This window comes from Tachypleus tridentatus, chromosome 3, assembly GCF_004210375.1.
Source record: "Tachypleus tridentatus isolate NWPU-2018 chromosome 3, ASM421037v1, whole genome shotgun sequence".
Lineage (NCBI taxonomy): Eukaryota > Metazoa > Arthropoda > Merostomata > Xiphosura > Limulidae > Tachypleus > Tachypleus tridentatus.
Genome location: NC_134827.1, coordinates 3,868,801 through 3,888,000, shown reverse-complemented (window position 1 = coordinate 3,888,000; position 19,200 = coordinate 3,868,801). Strand labels below are relative to the sequence as shown.

The following is a 19,200-nucleotide window of genomic DNA, read 5'->3' as shown; positions in this document are numbered from 1 at the left end:
ACAAATATATAGCATCACAATCAAAGGTCAGATGAAAGGAATCTTAAATAATGCTTTCAGTGCAACAGAACTTAAAAACACCTTTTTTTTATTATTTCAGATTAAACCTAATGCCCAGCCAATGATCTGATTAATATTTCAAATACTACACACAACAAATTAACTTTTCATGTTACATACAGCTAAACACCAGTGCATTCCCAAATGAACTGGTACTAGTAAGAGGTCATAAGAGAATATGTCAATTTTCCTTGTCCACCGTCGTAAGGCACTGTGACCACCAACAGCAAGTTTGGGGTAGAAAAAGGTGTTAAAGGCATACACTGAAGGATAACTGTCCAGTTTACCTCTTTCCATTAATTGATTCATATAAAAATTTATCACCTAAAACCAAAAAAAAAAAAAAAATGTTATTTAAACAGGTGTTGTAAGTAAATAAAATACAAATACATCTACATAATTTACACCTTGAAACTTTTTTTTTGACTGAAATGAACAGTTTCTTCTTTTGTTATTCCAAACTACTAAAACTTTGAAGACAAATTATATTTGAAATAATTACTTCACATATTGTGCTTTTAATGTATTTACTACATGTACGAACTAAACAAACTATTGATAAAATTAGCTTAATATTTATGTTTATGTAGAAAAAATATGTATGTATATACAACTAAACATTTGAAGTGACAAAAATAACAATGCTATGTAAAAATATATGTATGTATGTATATGTAACTAAAAATTTGAAGTATGTGACTATAAAGTGCTTGCTTGAAAGTTAGGTAATGTAAATAATAGTTATAGCTTTGAACTTTAACAATTTTTGGAGTACCATAACTTGAGACGTTTAAATTAGGATAATAAAAAAAATACCTCATCATTTAACCAACTTAGACCTGATAAGGTCTCCATGTCTCTTCTTCTAATTGACAATCTAAAACCCTCAACAAGAACTTCATCTGGGGGAGTTGGTTCTAAAGCATCATCTGTTAGTCTTTCCATCTCTTCAGTAAGTACTACAGAAAGTAACATTGCAACTTAGCCTTTTTCAACTTGTCTACTAAGTAAATGAAACTTAAACCTTCTAAGATCTAAGATTATGACCCAGTGATTCAATACAATAGATTAACAACATAAAATGTAGTTCCCCACACTTTGTTATGAATGCCACAATTGATGAAAAGCATTTACCTTTCTTTTTTGAAAGATTATATTAAAACTTTGCCACTCATTTTATCTTAATACAAGTTAACCTTTTTCCTGAAATATCTTTCAAAGATCTTACTAGAAAAATGTATGACTAAATCACTTACTTGTCTGAAACTAACACTTTACAAAATGTTATTTTATAAATACACTTATAAAACTGTATACTCTTTTCAATGGGATAACATAGCATCATTTCTCAAATATATGAAAATTTTGTACACAAGATTAGTTTTAAAAAAAACCCAAAAAAAAACACATTTATCAAAGCCCAGCATATAGGATTTTTACAAGGTTTAATACTTAAATTCATTTACTTGAAATATATATATAAAATATAATATATATGAAAATTTTGTGCATAAGATTAATTTATAAACGAAAAAAGAAAAACATTTATCAGAGTGCAGCCTATAAGATTTTTACAAGGTTTAATATTTAAATTCATTTACTTGAAATTTAAAACACACCTGGAAAATCAGTGCTTGTGTCTTCCTCCTCCTTCTCCTCTTCATATTTTTCAGGTAAAATGGCAATATGGGTTTGTTCTAATCTCCTTCTTAGCTATAAAATAAGTAAACATACTTTAGAAATGACATAAAACCCATTAGACATAATATTTTTCAAAATAAATTTATTTTTTTAAATAACTGATGCTTTTTAAACAACTATAAGCAACATTTTTTTCTAAATACAAGTTAGATTCAATATCTTTTTTAAATAACATGGATAGTTTAATTAGCAATTAAAATGTCTCTCCTCAGTTAAATGATGTACATTTGATTAATAAAAATCAAAGTCCTTAAGAAGAAACTAACCATGACTAAAATTCTTTATATATCAAGAAAGATTAGTTCAATAATGAAGTATCAAATTCGATAACTAAGAAATGAAAAATACCTTTTCTTCCCAAACTGCATTGTCTGCTTCTCTCTGTAAAATTTAATATCAGTAACCAAATTCAGTAAAATCAGTAGAACCTTCAACTTTACTCTAAATGTTAGCGATGTACAGCACTTTATATTACTATACACTTTTACTTCTTCAACAAACAGATACATACAACAGAATGATTAGTGTTAAGTTGAAATACAATAAAAGCTTTAATTAGTAATATCAGGTCATTTCTTGTCATTATTGAAAGGTATTATGAATAAATTTACAGAAAAAAAACAATAAATCTCATTCCTTAGCTTTACCCTAGCTCATAACTGCAATTTCTTATCACACTGCAAATAAACCATAAATATTACTTGTTTTCTTATGAATTTATTTAAATTTTCATTAAACATTATATTCAATTGAAATGTTTTTCTCAATTACTTAATTAATATACGATTAAAAAGCACCTAAAGCAAAAGAAATATCTTTTTTAAGTTTTAAATTCACGATAAAATTATTAATGAACAATGTCATAAATGGGTAAAAAAAATAAGAGTCGTAAACATGATTGTGAATTATCAATGCATGATTGAGTACTGAACAATGATAGTGTTTTTTATCACAAAGTATATTACAGAATGTATTTTTAAAAGATAACTTTTTTTCAGAAAAATGTTTTCAGTTAATTTGCCATGAAAGAAAAGATCATTAAAATAATCAACAGAAACAAATTAAAAATTACCAAATATGAATGGCTTAGTATTCTACTTAACAGTTTATCTCAACTTCAAGTTATCTTTATATATAAAAGACAAAGCCAGTGAATGTTACATTTACAAAGAAAAGGTCTAAATAAAAAATTTACAAGAAAATGCATTTCTTATTAGTATTGACCATAAAATGATTAGAATTGATAAGTTTCACATTCATTAAAGCAGGGGTTCCCAACTGGTGGGTTGCGAAGCCTTGGCAGAGGTCGCGTAGCTTTGTTAGAAGTAGCTTGGGATAACATTAATTTTATTTCATCAATTACATTTTCAAGTCGCGAGTGCCAAAAGGTTGGGAACCCCTGCATTAAAGGCATATTCCAAAATACTTAACACTGGTCTTACTAGAATATTTGATTCACATTCACATACAAGACTGGAGCAACAATGCAGTAAAACTGACACAGTCTATCACAGAGTGGCTACAAATGAGTACATACAAACAAGATGACCACAGTACTTTAATACTTCTTTGTTCACATCATGTTTTTTTAGACTCACTTTCCTGAGTAATTTAACAGTTTTAAATACTGATTCATGTTAAATAATACAATTCCACATAATCAAGTATAAAGCAATATTTATTTGTTTATTACTATATTTCATTACATTTTTTTCACTGATTTATAATTAAATGTCATATATTCTAGATATGGACATTTTCTATTATGTTTTTATTTTATGGTATTTTGTAGATTTCAATGTTTTGTCATATTTAATATTTTTTAAACTTGAAACAGATAAAATCTCTAAAAAAAAACCCATTAACCAATACTAACTATACCATCCTACATATACCTAAGCTTACACAAAATACACATTACCTCCTTATTTTCTTCAGTATAAAATATAATGCAAAAACATATTTGTCTACTGAAATACCTAAATTTTAATTTTATCACAGTACTGAATTAAATGATTTATAAGATAAAAAAAATAAAATAAAGTACCTGTTTTTGAAGAATCTGAATCTCTTTTTCTTTGGTTAAAAAAATCAGGTCTCGTTGTTTTGATTTGTCCATGAAAGAATATTTTCTAATTTAAAAATACATAATTCTTGTTCATTAGCAAACAAGAATTTTAGTTAAAAACATTTTTATATGTTGTAAGCCTTAAGAATCTGTTTAAAAATTATCAGCATTATCACAATCACACAAGTTTTCTCTGAATACAAGCCAGTTTTTCAATCTGTACTATAATTTATATACTTAGATAATAAAGTTCTCTTGAGCTTTATTGCTTTTCTAACCAATTTATCAATTTTCATGTGGCATTATTTATTGAATTCATTTCTATAAAAGGGTTTCACACTGTTATAACATTATTTAGTAACAATGAATTAATTATATAAGTAGCTACACATATTCTGCACTTACAATATTTTTTGTTGTCAGGTTTCTATACAGATATACTGTGACTAATTATTTCTCTATAAAAATGTTTTAATAAATAAAATCATTAAAACCATCCCTATCTCTAGTATTTACAGATGACATGCATTATTAAGGAGAGTGCTGTATCTAAAAAAACACATGTACGTAGTAAAGATTAAAAATAAAAAGTTTATTTGGCGTTCTACCCCTAAAGCTAAAAGTTGAAGGAAACATGATTTTTCTCTTTTCTGTTTTTTAACAGTATAAAGAGTTGACTTTCTTCTGAGTTCTGCTTCAAACTTATGGTTTGTACATTTGTTACAATATTTATATTGGAAATGATCCTTAAATTGGCATTTCCATTTTCTGAAACAGAAAATTCTGAAATATCATTCACATTTCTCATTATGTTTTGATACAAATATTTACTTCATAAAATAATTTTTTTTTGAGGGGGAGCAGCATACAAGATCAGCCCAGATGTGAATAAATAGAGAAAATGTTTCAGTACTTACAAATTTCCATTCAAATTGCATGAAAGTTCTTACCACAGAAAAAGATAATTAAAAAATAAACTTACAGTTCTTTGTACCATTCAGGAGAAAAGAAATGGCAGCTCTTGAATTGAGACCTGGTAGGTTGATTTCTAATTAAAGAATATTCAAGCTATTTCATTTTAAAGAATTATAAAGGTCCGTATTTTATATGTTAAGACAAAGGACAAACATCTTAAGGAAGAACTTATTCCATTCTTTGATATTATTTTCCTCATAGTACATTTAGTTAAAGGCAACAAATTATAAGTATTCATAATTCTGCCAAGATATTCAGTGGTTAATAAACAATGTTCAAATGTTTTCAGAAATCAATAAACAACAAATTTTCTCAATACAAAAGAAAGTACACCTCAGCCATTAAAATCAGTCATAGAAAAATTAATGAAAAAATAAATTGTATTAATGATAAGTAAACTTGAATGGTTTGCAACTGCCTTTTGGAGGAAGGTTTTCAAAGTGCCATCCTCTACATTTAAGTTTTTACAACAGGCAGTTGTTGTCCATTTCAGTTTACTCATCATGAATACTCTGCCAGCTAAACAATCTGTCACAGAAAACTGCTTTAATTTTCACATAGAAACAGACAGTGAATGCAAAATAATAATAAAAATATCCTTTGATCTTTAACATTTGTAAATATGAAACATAACTGATAATAGTTGTATATTTTATGTAATTTCATTCAGCTTCAAATATACATCGGTATGACTTCTGATAAACATAAATTACTTATTTTTAATGTGATTAAAACAAAAGAACCCATCTCACCTCTGAGAAGAATGAACAAAACTGGTAATGATGACTGAGTTATCACTGACATCTTCAAAAAAGAAAGAGAAAGAGGAAAAAAAAAACAATTTAGCCTAAGTACCAAATACTTTTTTAACCAGTATATGAATATTAGCCATCACACTTCATTTAAGTTGTTTCAGAACCAATATTTATCAACAAGACAAAAAAACTCACTTCAAATAAACAAGCTAACAAAAAGAGAGATTTTCAAATTTTACTTATTTACAGTATTATTTCAAAATGAATTGTACTTAGCAGGTACTTAAATACATTTAAATAAGCACCAAAATTAAGATATTACAGTTTCCCTCATACTTCTCATTTTGTTAGTATCAAATATAATCTTAAATACTATAAAGTAACTAAAAAATAAGCTTGTATGTTACAAAATAAACTGCAGTCATATTACTATTTACTTTATCATCCTAGAAGGGTTTTAAATCTTCCCCCTTCTCTTTTACTTCTACGTTAATCCTGTAACAAATCCAAAAGGTGGTTACACTATTTCCAATACTTTCCACTTAACTTTCTGAGCTTAACCATAGAGATTTCTAACTTCCACATACACAGGTGTAATAGACTGACATTATAACATCTCTTCTACCTAGTTAAATATCACTTTAGATTGTAATCTGTTTATAAAAGGGTAATCAACCTCAAACTACACTTACTTTGAGACCACAGTACTAAAGAAACAGATCTTCAACTAGAACATTGCAAATTAAAAGTACAACAAAATGTTTACTCTTTATTTATAAAATAATATTTGATTGAGCCTTCTATAAAATATAATTTATTAGATAAGTCTTACAAAAAAACTGGCATAGCTAAACATCATGGTTTACATTTATATGAAAGTTCTAAGATAAAAGGGGCACAATATTTACTGACTTTATAAATCCTTTCCCCAACTTTGCCAGGTTTCTAGTTCATAGATTCCTAAAAGTTCAAATTTATTTAATCTGTTAAAACACAAAAAAAACCATATTGGTAACAATTAACATGATTACTGGGACAGTTCAAAATTTTCACAATTATGAAATTTTAATTTTGCTATAATCATTGACATGAAATTGCATACTGCTAATTTTACAAGTTCAATTTTTTTAATTTAATATTTGACTTAAATTGTTAAACTGGAAACAATCTCATTTGTATCAAGGTTGATCTCAGATAAGGTTTAATTAATCTGAGTTTGGAAAACTTCTTTCTCTAATGGCAACAAAGATGGGCAAATAAAATTTCAGTCTAACAAATTTAGAAAACAATGTATGTATTCCAATGCACTTTTAGGAATCATTTCAGTAATTCTCTGTGAAAGGATCTACTATATGTCACATACTTCTGCTACTCTAACACAATTTCTTTGTCACTTGGTGAGTCAACATAGACACTGTTCAGTGTTTCAGAAATATATATGCAAAAACAGCTCGTTTGGGTTGAGAAAATATTTTGCATAGAAGAGCTATTATTCGCTCTTCTATGTAAAATATTTTCTCAACCCAAACGAGCCGTTTTTGCATATATATTTCTCTACAAGTGGGTTTTCTCGACATCACTGATTAGTGTTTCAGATACTCCCTTATGTTCTTCCAACAAGTTAGCAATGCAGTACAGGGAAAAGAACAAAAAACTGTATTCTCATGATCACTAAATCCTTTCTTCCACAGATTCAGTGGCTGCATTACCGATTCTGTTAGAGAGACCGAACTTGAAATTTTGTTGTGAATAAAGGATAAGTTCATCAGAACTTTGGTATAAAACTGTCTTTTTAATTTTTTTTCCCCCCTATATGCTGCTTTTATTCTCTGAACTCTCTTGTAACTAACAATGGTTTTACAAAGCTTTCATCAGTTCTCCACTGATAATTTTGTTTTTGTAATTTCAGAGTGGTTCAAGACATGTCACAATTATTATATTGCAGCTTCTTCATGGTGAGACAAATTACATATAACAAGTCAAATATTATCGTACTACTTTTTGCAGATTTGAAAACTTAACAGATGTGCAGTATTTACTTTTGTGTCTCAGTTTTTGTGAGAGCTTAGTTTCCTGGGATGGTGATGATAATGTCATAGACTTCTAGCATTTGTACTTTAACTTGAACAGAATCAATTCCACTTTCTCATTGCTTATCACTCATTGGTTTCAAATTAACTATGAGACACGCTGTAGCACTACTTACCAAGAGTGAAGTGAAGCAGGAACGACTACATGCTTCGAGATGAGTTAAAGAACATTACTACCTCAATGGAACAGTTAGTTAAAATGGAGACCAGAATGTCATAGACCTCTCACTGCTATAACTGAAGTCTTAACAGGGCCATTTCTAATTTCTCATTGCATATAACTCAATGGTTTCTCAATTAACAGAGAAACATATGAATGTAGCATTACATTCCAACAATGAACTGAAGTAGAAAAGTTGACATATTTATTCTGAATTAAGGCTAAAGAACACAAGTGCCTCAATGAAATAGTTGACTACATTGTTTAACATGAGACTGAATGAATGTAACATGTAGTACAGAAGAAAAGTTATTGTATTTAAGTTGTTGTGTGTCCCATATTACATTATGCATGTTCCACTGCTTCATGACTGTAACATCAAGCAGAGATGCCTTAAAATACGTGTAATCAGCCAGCTATAGAGAGTGTTATATTGTACAGCAATTATAACATTTTTCAGTTAGATCTGTTTCTGATAATGAGAGTTAAGACTTGCTGTACAAGTCTCATTCAAGTATATCTTAGTGACTGTTTTGCTGTTGACTATGTATATTTGACCTTCCCTTTTCATTTATACCAGTAATTTCAAATTCAGTTTGTTTTCTTTACTTTCACTTAAATACAGCTTTTATTCCTATTCAGTTTTAACCATCTATTAAAGATCAATCTATTTACAATAGATGATCCACCATTGTCTACACAATCCCTTAGTTAGAAAATAAAGTGACCATTTATTTTTATACTTCACACTTTGTCTTGCCTTTTTTCAATATTTCAACAAGTCTTTACATTCATTCTACTAAATACTGGGTTCAGGAATTTCTTTTTGTTGAAAAGATTAGGTAACTGTTGTCCATCTCATAACTAAACATTTTGCCTTATTCTCCCATATGATACTTACATTACATAATCAACTAGAAGGAAAATAATATGAAAAGTGTTATTACAGAAATGAAGTGGCCTTAGATAATACAATGTAATTAGTTTTATTTTGTAGCTTCTCAGTTTTGTCACCTTAAATGACTGGATACTTTGCCTATCCAACTCTGAACCCATACTATCACACACTGAAAACTGCTGTTTCAAACAATATCAGCTCTAATCAGTACATTCAGGATGATCATACATGATCATTCAAGGAACCTATTGATTAACTATCTCTACAGACTTATTTTAGTTTCTCATTACTTGATACAACAAAACAAGAATTCTTCTGATCATGATTCATACTGAATTGCTCATATAATTTTCAAGGACTTTCTAAGCACTCTCAATGCTTACCACTTCTACTATTTGGAAGCTAAAATCTACATCAAAATCAATCATATTTCACTGAAATTTTATAAAACTCCTACTTATTTGTTTAAATAATGAATGCAGACTAAAAAAATAAAGGAAATACTTTTATTTATGGCACTGCGACATACTTTAAAATTAGATATATTGTGCTATTATAATATTTTCAAGTAATTTTGCTAAAAAAGGCCCATTCTCAATTTCACAGACTTTCAAGGATGAATATACATCTTTTCTGATACAATAAAGTTTAGAGTATTAACATACCTTCCTTTGTGGATGTACTTTGGTCAATGGTATTTTCTCTTTGCAAGTTTCTTTCATCGTGTTTGGACTTATTTATAGTTTTCTGAGGTTTAGAAAAAAGATACTGAGGCTGACACATATCAGTACAACTTTGGTCATGTCCTATCTGTTTCGTTTTACTGGTATTCTGTAAAGTGTGTATAAGATGCCCTGCTGTCACAGCATCTAACTTTTCTTTCTGAAAGGCTGGAGGATGATATGACTTACAAACATCTCCACTGCAAAATAAAATATAAGGATTTTAAATAGGTTTATAAATAAAACTTAATTATTTTAATTTCTTTACATTTCCACAATGTTTTCTAAAATACATATTTTTTTAATTATTCTACTGTTAAAATATTTTTTAAATATAGATAGATAAGGAATATATTCATGTTTTACATCATTTTTTGAACTGAACATTTCACACAATGCCCCTTTCTTTTTTTTTTTGTATAAATATCATAGAAAGGACAAATAAATGCATCAAAATATACCACTGAAAATGAAATGAAGCTTAATTATGGAAATAAAAACTGTTATTATTATTTAAAAAAATATTCCTTATATTCCACTTATATAACATTATAACAAATATATTTATTAAACACATTCATTAAATAATCACATCTTTCAAGATTTATTATAGCTGTTGATAGAACAACAATATCATTTTGAGCAAAGCATAGAAACAATAACAATCCATGAAGATATAAACTCCAGGTAATTGCAAGACAACTGAGTATTAAAATTAATATAAAATTCTACATCAAATTAATAGTAAGAAATGATGAACTGAAGTACAAAAATAAAATTTAAAATGTACTTTTAACAATGTCACTTTCTTATGCTAGTTAAAGCTATGAAACTTACAAGCTGCAGATAGAGAAATAACCACTTCAACAAATCAATTTTACCTTTAGTGACAAGTAATTGCTTTATGAACCAGATAAGAAGAGTAGAAGTTAAGTATTCTTAAAACTATTTCCAAATGTTTTAAATAGCAAATAGTCTAAAAACATGTACTTTTGATATACAAAATTAGTTTTCTTGTTTTATCATTGTTTAACAAATTCTAACAGAGTAGTTCAATTTTGTTGCAAATCCCCCTTTTAATAAGAATGTATCTTTCTTCTAATAACAGTGTATAAATTAGTAGCTCCAAGCAATTTTTTTAAAGGTTTAAAATGAACTGCTTAAAGGAAAAATACTTCTGACAAAAATATCTGATCATTTACCTTCATTTTGGTGCTGGTAAACTTCACAAGAACAAGTCTGATTGCTTATTAAAGTCAGTTTCAACTTAAAATGTTAACAAACATAAATGTTAAATATAAAAAAAAAAATGCAACATGATTTTATGTGGTGACACTGTCTACTGTAGGTATAAATGAGAAACTTCATGGCAAAAAGAAATAATCACACTCATTTATGTTTCATGTTATTCAGGCCCAACATGGCCAGGTGGTTAGGGTGCTTCACTCAATCTAAGGGTCACGGATTTGAATCCCTGTTTCACAAAACATGCTCACCCTTTCAGCTGTGGAGGCGTTATAATGTGACGGTCAATCCCAGTATTCATTGGTGAAAGAGTAGCCCAAGAGTTGGCAGTGGGTGGTGATGACTAGCTGCCTTCCCTCTCATCTTACACTGATAAATTATGGACGGCTAGTGCAGATAGCCCTTGTGTAGTTTTGCATGAAATTCATAAACAAACAAATAATCATGTTACTCACAAGATCCTTTTTCTAATATGATGCAGTATTTAGCAACATCAATCACAGCAATACTTCAGTACATTCCAAAAATGTATTAATTAAAATGATCACATGTCATTATGCAAGATGGATGCATAGCTAATTTGAATCAACAATTCATGGGAAAATTTTATCATGAGATCATCAAGATAAATTAATTTTCCACAACATGTACAATGAAAGCTTTCATGTGTTAACATTTGTTGGAGCTAGTTTTAGCCACAATTAAAGGCGCTAATCCTGTGTTAGTATTTTACTGTTTATCCGAGAGAGACAAATTTTGTTACTTACGTTAACCAACCAGGAGTTCCAAAATTTTTTTTTAATCTTGTGCAAAGCTATATGAAGGCTATCTGTGCTAATTGTCCCTAATTTAACAGTGTGAGACTAGAAGGAAGGCAGCTGGCCATCACCACCAACTGTCACCATTTGGGCTACTTTTACCAATGAATAGTGGGATTGACCATCACATTATAACACCCCAATGGCTGGCTGAAAAGGGCTAGAATGTTTGGTGTGATGGGGACCTACAATAAATTAAAATAAATAAAATTATAAAACTTCTTCTGTTACTCTATTTCCATACTGATTACTTATAAAATTTCACTTTTGGTCAAATTTTTTAAGTGGTGATAAAATAACAGCAATGACGTTTTCCAGGCAGGATAGTGCATAAAATATAATGCAAATTGTTTTAAAAATACACCATTTCAATTTTAAGTGTGGTTAAATAATTTGGTGGCCAACAGTCAGATAGCACTCATTTGAACTTATTAAAAAAAATTATCCATCAGTCTATCTTCCTATCAAATAAAAATATAGTATAGTCAAAACAAGCTAATCCTTAATTAACTACAATATATATTGATTAATTTTGTTAATTTTCCAGCTCTACTAATGATGTCATATACTATTCCACATGGCATATACCATACAAAGAAAAACTGAAACCCAAAATACATATTATTCCAAGGTGTACAATTATCTAAGGCCTCTGACATAATAAAATTTTAGAAATTTACGGTCCATATAAGGAAGAGAGGGATATGTTTATTATTTGCAAGCTTTATAAATCTAGAAGTTGTAATACAAGTATGCAGTTAGTTGAATTTCACAGCTTCACATTGCAAAATTATTCACCTACAAGCAATCTTATGGAACATACTTTCTCAACAGCTACATTGTGAAGCCATGGAAAATAAAGAACGAGTCAACATGGCTGTAGAGTGAGAATTTCAAGTTTAAGTGTAGCTGGTCAGACACCATTCGTCATAGGTGGAAGATAAAAACCTAATAGAGAAGAAACTGAGAAATGATGTAAATAATGAGAGATTAATGTATTAGGTATATTCTACATGCCTGATTGCAGAATTTCCTCCAACGGCCAACAAATAAAAGATAGGAGAGAAAAGTCGAGGTTTCGAATCTGATGACAAAACATCTGGAACAAATTCCAGGAGGAAGAAGACAAGGAATAAGCCATTCAAATCAAAAGTCGAATCCAAATGGTGATGGTAGAATGAGAAAGATCCTGAGCAGAGGAAGAGTGCCAAGGCATAAAGTATCATAAACAGGTATTATGAAAGGAAGCTTTGTGGGCAATATAACAACAAAGAGCATGGACTGGATATAGAAGTCTCTTTAGATTGGAACAGGAATAGAGATGAAAACAGAATGAAGAGAAATAGGTAAAAAAGAAGGAGATACCATCCCTAGCTACCACGGTCTTTGGAAGGAAGGAACGATCCAGCTAAAGAAGAAGGTAGATACGGTGGTAAAGAATATGTGAAATATCAATGGCAAACAAATCAAACCTTCAGCATTCACAGGCTAATAGGAGAAGGAAATATGTTTTAAGGAAAAGGTGAAACATGGAACATAAAAAAAGTGTTCAAATGAAGACAAAGTGAGGGAACAGAAGACCACATTAATATCCTAGTCTGGAAGAGTAGGCTGTCTGGGGAAGTGACAAATCTGGAACTCATTAACATGATAAACAAAAAACTTGATGTCATTAAAAAAAACCAAAAGGTATGGGATAAGGCAGCCTGATTACCCAAATACGAGAAGACAAAAGAACCTCCACTGAAAAGCCATGTAAGAAACTCTGCCACTCGAGCCACAGTAGAATGGTCAGTAGGGAATCTCTCAGTCACAGATCATCTGTGGAACACTTTCCATTTGCACTGATAAACCTTCATTGAAGAATGTATGGAATGAGCCAAAATGAAAGATGGTCAATGGGAGAAACCTGAACTCCTCACCAAAAACTGAATGTCAGGTGTGATGATGAAAGACATGAATAACTTTGATAAAGAATGGAAGCAATTGTTGTAATTGTGGAAACCATGATTGAGCTGACCAACAAGGAGTAATCTGAAGGATTTGACACAGTGTAGTACAGATGAGAGAGATCACCTGATGAAAAAAACAGATGAGAGGATAAACATGAAAGAATTTATGGGACCAACCCTAGCTGAAGATATCAACAGTCAGAGCTTGAAGATGAGGTACTAGGGACCAGAAGAGGAGTAACTTATGATTAAGGTATATATTTTGTTAAGGAAGTAAAGACAATCTACTACAAGACTGAAAGCACCCACAATGTGATACACAATGAGATGAATGTGGTGAGTAAGAGCCCAATATAGTAAATCCAACATTAAAAAAAAAGGTATTCAGTGTCTGGTGAGAAGAAGGAAGTGATTTTCAAAGCGTAACACACCACAAGAAGTTCAAGAATGTTGACATGCAAAAATGTTTCATCTGCAGACTAATGAATTGGAACTTCCTGGTGATTGACCCTTAAAGGGTTGTGTCCATGAAAAGATGTAAATATAGACAAGGAGGAAAAAGCAGGATGCCTGATGACATATGGGCCTTGTCCAGCCAACAATCATCATCCATCAGGGTAGGAGAAAAGGTAATGGGAGCTGGTAAGGAATTCACATACATGCATGATCAAAGAGGAACGGTAACATGAATGAAGACTACAACACAGAAAGAGACAGAACCTTTCAAGCAGATAGGGAGGAGGTTAAAAGGGCATGGGAAACAACAGCTCCATGGAATGAAGTTAGAGGGGAAAATTGGGCCAGACTGACTTGAGTGTCAAAAAAGACATCCAAGTGGACAATATATTGGATAGGTTGAAGGACGAATTTCTCTAAATTGATTAACCAGCCCACTCAAGCAGCAACTAAAAAAAAACTTATGAGTACAGCTGGCCAACTCCAGTTTGAAATGATCCAGATGAAGCCAACTGTTCACTGGAATTGCAACCCCAAAGCTCTGACCACCCAACAGAAAACACAAAGGGTGGAAGCAAGCTCAAAAGGTAGGGCACAAAACAGATAAAGCACTCTGTTATGAATGAAGTAAATATATGAATAAGTCTGTGATGATATAGGGATGTGGAAATAAGCAAGGAAGACATTAAGCTTGGTCATCCATAAGCCCAGGTAAAATGTCCACCTCAGAGCGAGAAACGACTTCAAGGTAAATGGGACAGTTGAATGAAAAGATTGAGGTGGGATAAATTAATAAATGGCTTCCAATCTTTGTTTTCTTGGGAACAACTAAAATTCCAGAATAAAAACCTGGAACAGGTTTGATAGCCTTCTGACAGTTGACAGTTCCTGAGCTGCCTCCAAAAGCATTAGATCCTAAAAGGAAGGAAAGGAAACAAGTGTAGGAGACACAAGATGTGGAGAAAAGATAAAATTATGAACTCTTCTAATAAAACTTGATGAACCCAATGATCCTTGATGAATGAATGTCAGTGACAAAGAACACTGGCAAGCTGAGATGAGGCACCCTGAGAAGAAGGGACAGTTAAGGGATGGGAAGGGAAATGGTAATAAGTGCCACTTGGAGATCCAACTGAGACAAATTGGCAACAGGTATGGAAAAGAGTACACTGTTTTCATACTGATGCAATTAGTGATTTCAATGACTCAGGGATCATGTCAAAGACATTTTGCTACACTTGATATATTCAGTATAGAAATTATTTTTATTTATTTACTAGTACTACTAGAGTAATGGTAAGGATACAAGTTAAATGTTACAATCCAATGGTATTATTATTATTATAATTCCTTTACACTTGAGAATATAGTATCTATATAAACTACTGTCTACCACTTGAACCTTCATTTTTTTAAACTTCCAATATAAAGTTTGTCATTGTTGCACAAGTCTCCTCAAGGTAATGATTCACAGTTGCATAAATTGAATTATTTAGCCATGTATACATCTACTACTTATGACAACCACTGTATAGATTAAATTTCATTAAAATTGACTTTCAAGCAATATCAGAAATTAAAAACAATGCCAAACTTGTGCTTTGCAAAATCACTCCAAATATACAACTATCATAATTAACAACATACATCCAAATTTCCAACATTTCTAAATGTCTTGTGTATTGCATTAACCTGCATTCAGTGTATGATGAAACTTTTGTCATTTGTCACACAATATAACTTTCATACAAAATGAATTATATATATTCCAATGAGGTTTAAAAAAAAAAGTCTCCTTCTACATAAAATATCTAAGTTTTACAAACAAGGATCTAAAAGTACAAAAATATGGTTTGGCTAAAATGATGACTTATTTTACTTATATTGTATGCTGTTTACATTTTCAAAGTATTTACCTATGAACTAAGGTATGTCTAGGCTTCTAACAAATAAAGTTACAACTTTCCCCCAGAGGAAACAAAAGGTAGTAATTAAGATAAATTCACAATAATATTTCTTCTCAGTGCTTTACTAGTAAACAAATTTGGTTCAAATGTGAATTGCATACAACCAATCAAAATAAACTGACTTTGTAAGGTTGCTTTGTACTGCAACATCTTGAAGTGTTGGGCTTGTATGCCACATAGAAGCTTGATGAAACACGGGCTCAGATGTATACTGTTGAAGAAGCATCCTATATTGTTCACGTTCCTGAAGACGAACACTCTATACAGAAGGCAGAAAATATATTATCTTAGAAGATATCAAAATACCGAATATTAATTTCTTTATCAAAAGATAGAACGTTTATGTAGCACAAAATAACACAGAGTTTTGTCTATTGGATGAAGCCCATTCCCGTGAAGCTATCCAAACTATAACTTTTAAATGTAGAATATATCTACATAACATTTGACAAGATTATAGTAAATATATATATTTGTATATATATTTTTTCTTTTAAGTAAGGTAACCTTACTAAAGGATTATCTGTGACTTTCCAAAGCCTCTATGGAGTTAGTCTGAATAAAAGGTGATTTTTATGCTAGGAATAAAAAATACTGGTTTCATCTTATAGTTTCATATTTCATTTGCACAGCTTCTAGAACCTCTTAAATGAATATTACAAGCTTTTTCATTAAAACTTTATACCTTAAGACTAAATGTAGTGCTATTATCAATAAAAAGTTGACAAACACGAAGTACAATGCCAATGCCATTATTTTCTTTGCACTGACTGTAGTATTGATTGTAAATAAAGTTCCAAGTTAAAGTTTCAACCACTAACATTTTCATTTTAAATGTTATGGTTTTATTGCTGTCCTTTGTAAATGTATTTGCTGAAGTATTAACTGCTGTATGAAAAAAATAAACCACAACAGCACCCCATTAGTTGTTTCTGTAGAGTTGGAATAAACACCATGTAATTGTTATGTTGATTTTGAGGTACTCTTTTAAACAGAACTGAAATAGCATAAGTTTGGGTTTTATTTTATTAGTTTCGTTAGGCTAAAATCAAAAGTTTACAAGTTTTACATTTTCATTACTTTGCTTTAAATTATATATAAAATAAAAAACTAACTGCATTATATACTGATGCTTGAGGCAATTTACACTTATTAGACATTCTTCCATATGCTTAACTCATCTCACAAAGTTGGATGTCCAAAAATAAATTAATCTAACTTTTAAATATGAATTTTACAGTATAAAAATACATGTCACCAGAATAGAATGCCCAAAAACTGCAATAGTTTAGCTGGCTTTCTAGCTAAGCTATAAATATATTAAAATTTTTAGTAACATACTGATCATGCAATTAGACTTTGGTCAAATGGATAAAATAGATGACAAAACTAAACAATTAGTAACTTATTTCTTGTAAAGGAGATTTCCTCTTTTTGTTATTTTAAACATGTCCATCAAACCATATAGTTAATTTAAAAGAAATGTGGAAAATCCAAGTATGTTGGGAGGAGGTTTTCTTGTTGGTTTGAAAAATATATTGATATCAACAACAAATCAGGAAGGCATGTTGTATGGAGTGCAACCAGCTAACACATTGCTTATGTGGCTACTCTCAACTGAATAATGCAACTGACTGTCATACTTTTAAGACCCCCAAAGCTGAAAGTGCAGATTGTGTTTAATGTTATATTGCCTCAAACCTTCTGATCCACAGTCTATCCATTAAACGCTAGGTCAGACATGGATACAAAGATTCATAGTTATTAAAATTTAGATTTAAAATCAAAATTGGATAATGCAAAGTTCTAGGGGAATACAACTATGTAATATGTAACTCTGAGTAATCTTAAAACAAAACAATGTTTTAGTTCCAGCAGTACGTGTTCACTAAACAATTCATTTGTAGCATTCTAGTTAGTGGTTTCCATGGTAACTTGATTATTGGCAGTCACTATCTAGGAAAAAAGAAAACACAATCTAACTTGATTCATGTGACTGGGTTTGCAATATCTTAGGCTCTTTATACATTTATTTTAGTCTACATTGTAGCCTTAAATTAAAAAAAATATATATAAAGAAATTATAAATGATAAAAAATAACATTTTTAAACATTAAGCAATATACATTTTACATAATTTTGAAACTAATTCTCCAATTCAGCAATTTATCAATAAGATATATCACACTTACTTAACCAATACCTTTATAAGTATGAAAAATAAAATAGAATTTACATGTCCTGTGGAGATTTTACAAATATAATACCATCTGTGCAGTAAGAGACAACCACTTCTCTTCTGTTTTGAAACTACTGCCAGATCTATGTGTGGCAGCCCTTCTTGGTAATGTTTGGAGAAACTGGGGTTTTTGATAGCTATTTTGTCCTCCATTTTTATTTCCAGGCTCCGACACTTTCCTTGAACTCAAAGTTGACTTACAAAGAGGAATTGTGTTTGTAACCCTTTTGGATTCTATCTTTGAAGAATTAGATTGAAGGGTCAGTCCTGAAGATGATGATAGTTGAACAAGTTTCTTTAGCTGCTTTGGTGTATCATTCACTGAAAGAAATATACCATAGTAAATCATTATATATATGGTATTAAGAGTAGCTTTTCATTATTATACATATTTAACTCTCTTGCAACTTATTATAGTTTTTATACTATAACTTTCAATACACTTTGCATACCTTCATAAAATTTGGAAGACTTTCAGTAAGAAAGTCATTGTATAAAAAAAAAAAATTTTAATGAAGCATTTTTACAAAAGGTTTGTTTGTGAGTATATAGAATATTTATATATACTAGCCTAAGTGCAAAGTGATTTTCATGTTAAGAGTAAAAATATCTTTCTTTGTCTCAAAAAAATCCAAAATTTTATTTGTGTAATCTCTAAAACCTCCTAAATAAATTTCAAAAATTTTTTTCAGTAAAATATTGTATTTTATCTATTATTGTTATTACCCTAATTTTGTACAAGGTTGGTCAATTTGACTTACCTCAATCATAATGACCAAAAACAATATCCTTTTCTTTTTTTACTTTCTAGAATGACTTCAAATTACAATATGAACTACATTTGTTCATTTTCATTCTAAATAACTTTAAACTTGAAACAGTATACACTTATTTATACTTAACATTTACAGTCCTTCAAACCCTGTCTAACTACTATTTATATCATTGTAAGTTGTAAATCTCTCTGTGAACATGCAGTTCACATTATGCTATTGATTTACATTACACATAAGCTATTTATGAAAACAAGTTATTTTATTATTTGTTTCTCCTAATCTAACCTTAACTAACAAAGTTTCCTATTTTACATTTTA

General features: G+C 30.1%; 1 protein-coding gene across 6 annotated transcripts in view; it reads right to left on the bottom strand.

The window, feature by feature from the left end:
• LOC143246229 (sentrin-specific protease 1-like) overlaps positions 1 to 19,200 on the bottom strand; it is a 54,823-nt gene that overhangs the window by 16,103 nt on the left and 19,520 nt on the right. For all 6 annotated transcript variants that reach the window (XM_076492586.1, XM_076492589.1, XM_076492585.1 and 3 more), the window contains 10 exons: positions 18,135 to 18,427; positions 15,990 to 16,126; positions 9,373 to 9,629; positions 5,557 to 5,608; positions 4,812 to 4,877; positions 3,809 to 3,893; positions 2,110 to 2,142; positions 1,680 to 1,773; positions 877 to 1,019; positions 181 to 384 (listed from right to left, as the gene is read on the bottom strand). In XM_076492586.1, coding sequence (XP_076348701.1) covers positions 181 to 384; positions 877 to 1,019; positions 1,680 to 1,773; positions 2,110 to 2,142; positions 3,809 to 3,893; positions 4,812 to 4,877; positions 5,557 to 5,608; positions 9,373 to 9,629; positions 15,990 to 16,126; positions 18,135 to 18,427 — 1,364 coding nt within the window. The remainder of the gene's footprint in view (positions 1 to 180; positions 385 to 876; positions 1,020 to 1,679; positions 1,774 to 2,109; positions 2,143 to 3,808; positions 3,894 to 4,811; positions 4,878 to 5,556; positions 5,609 to 9,372; positions 9,630 to 15,989; positions 16,127 to 18,134; positions 18,428 to 19,200) is intronic.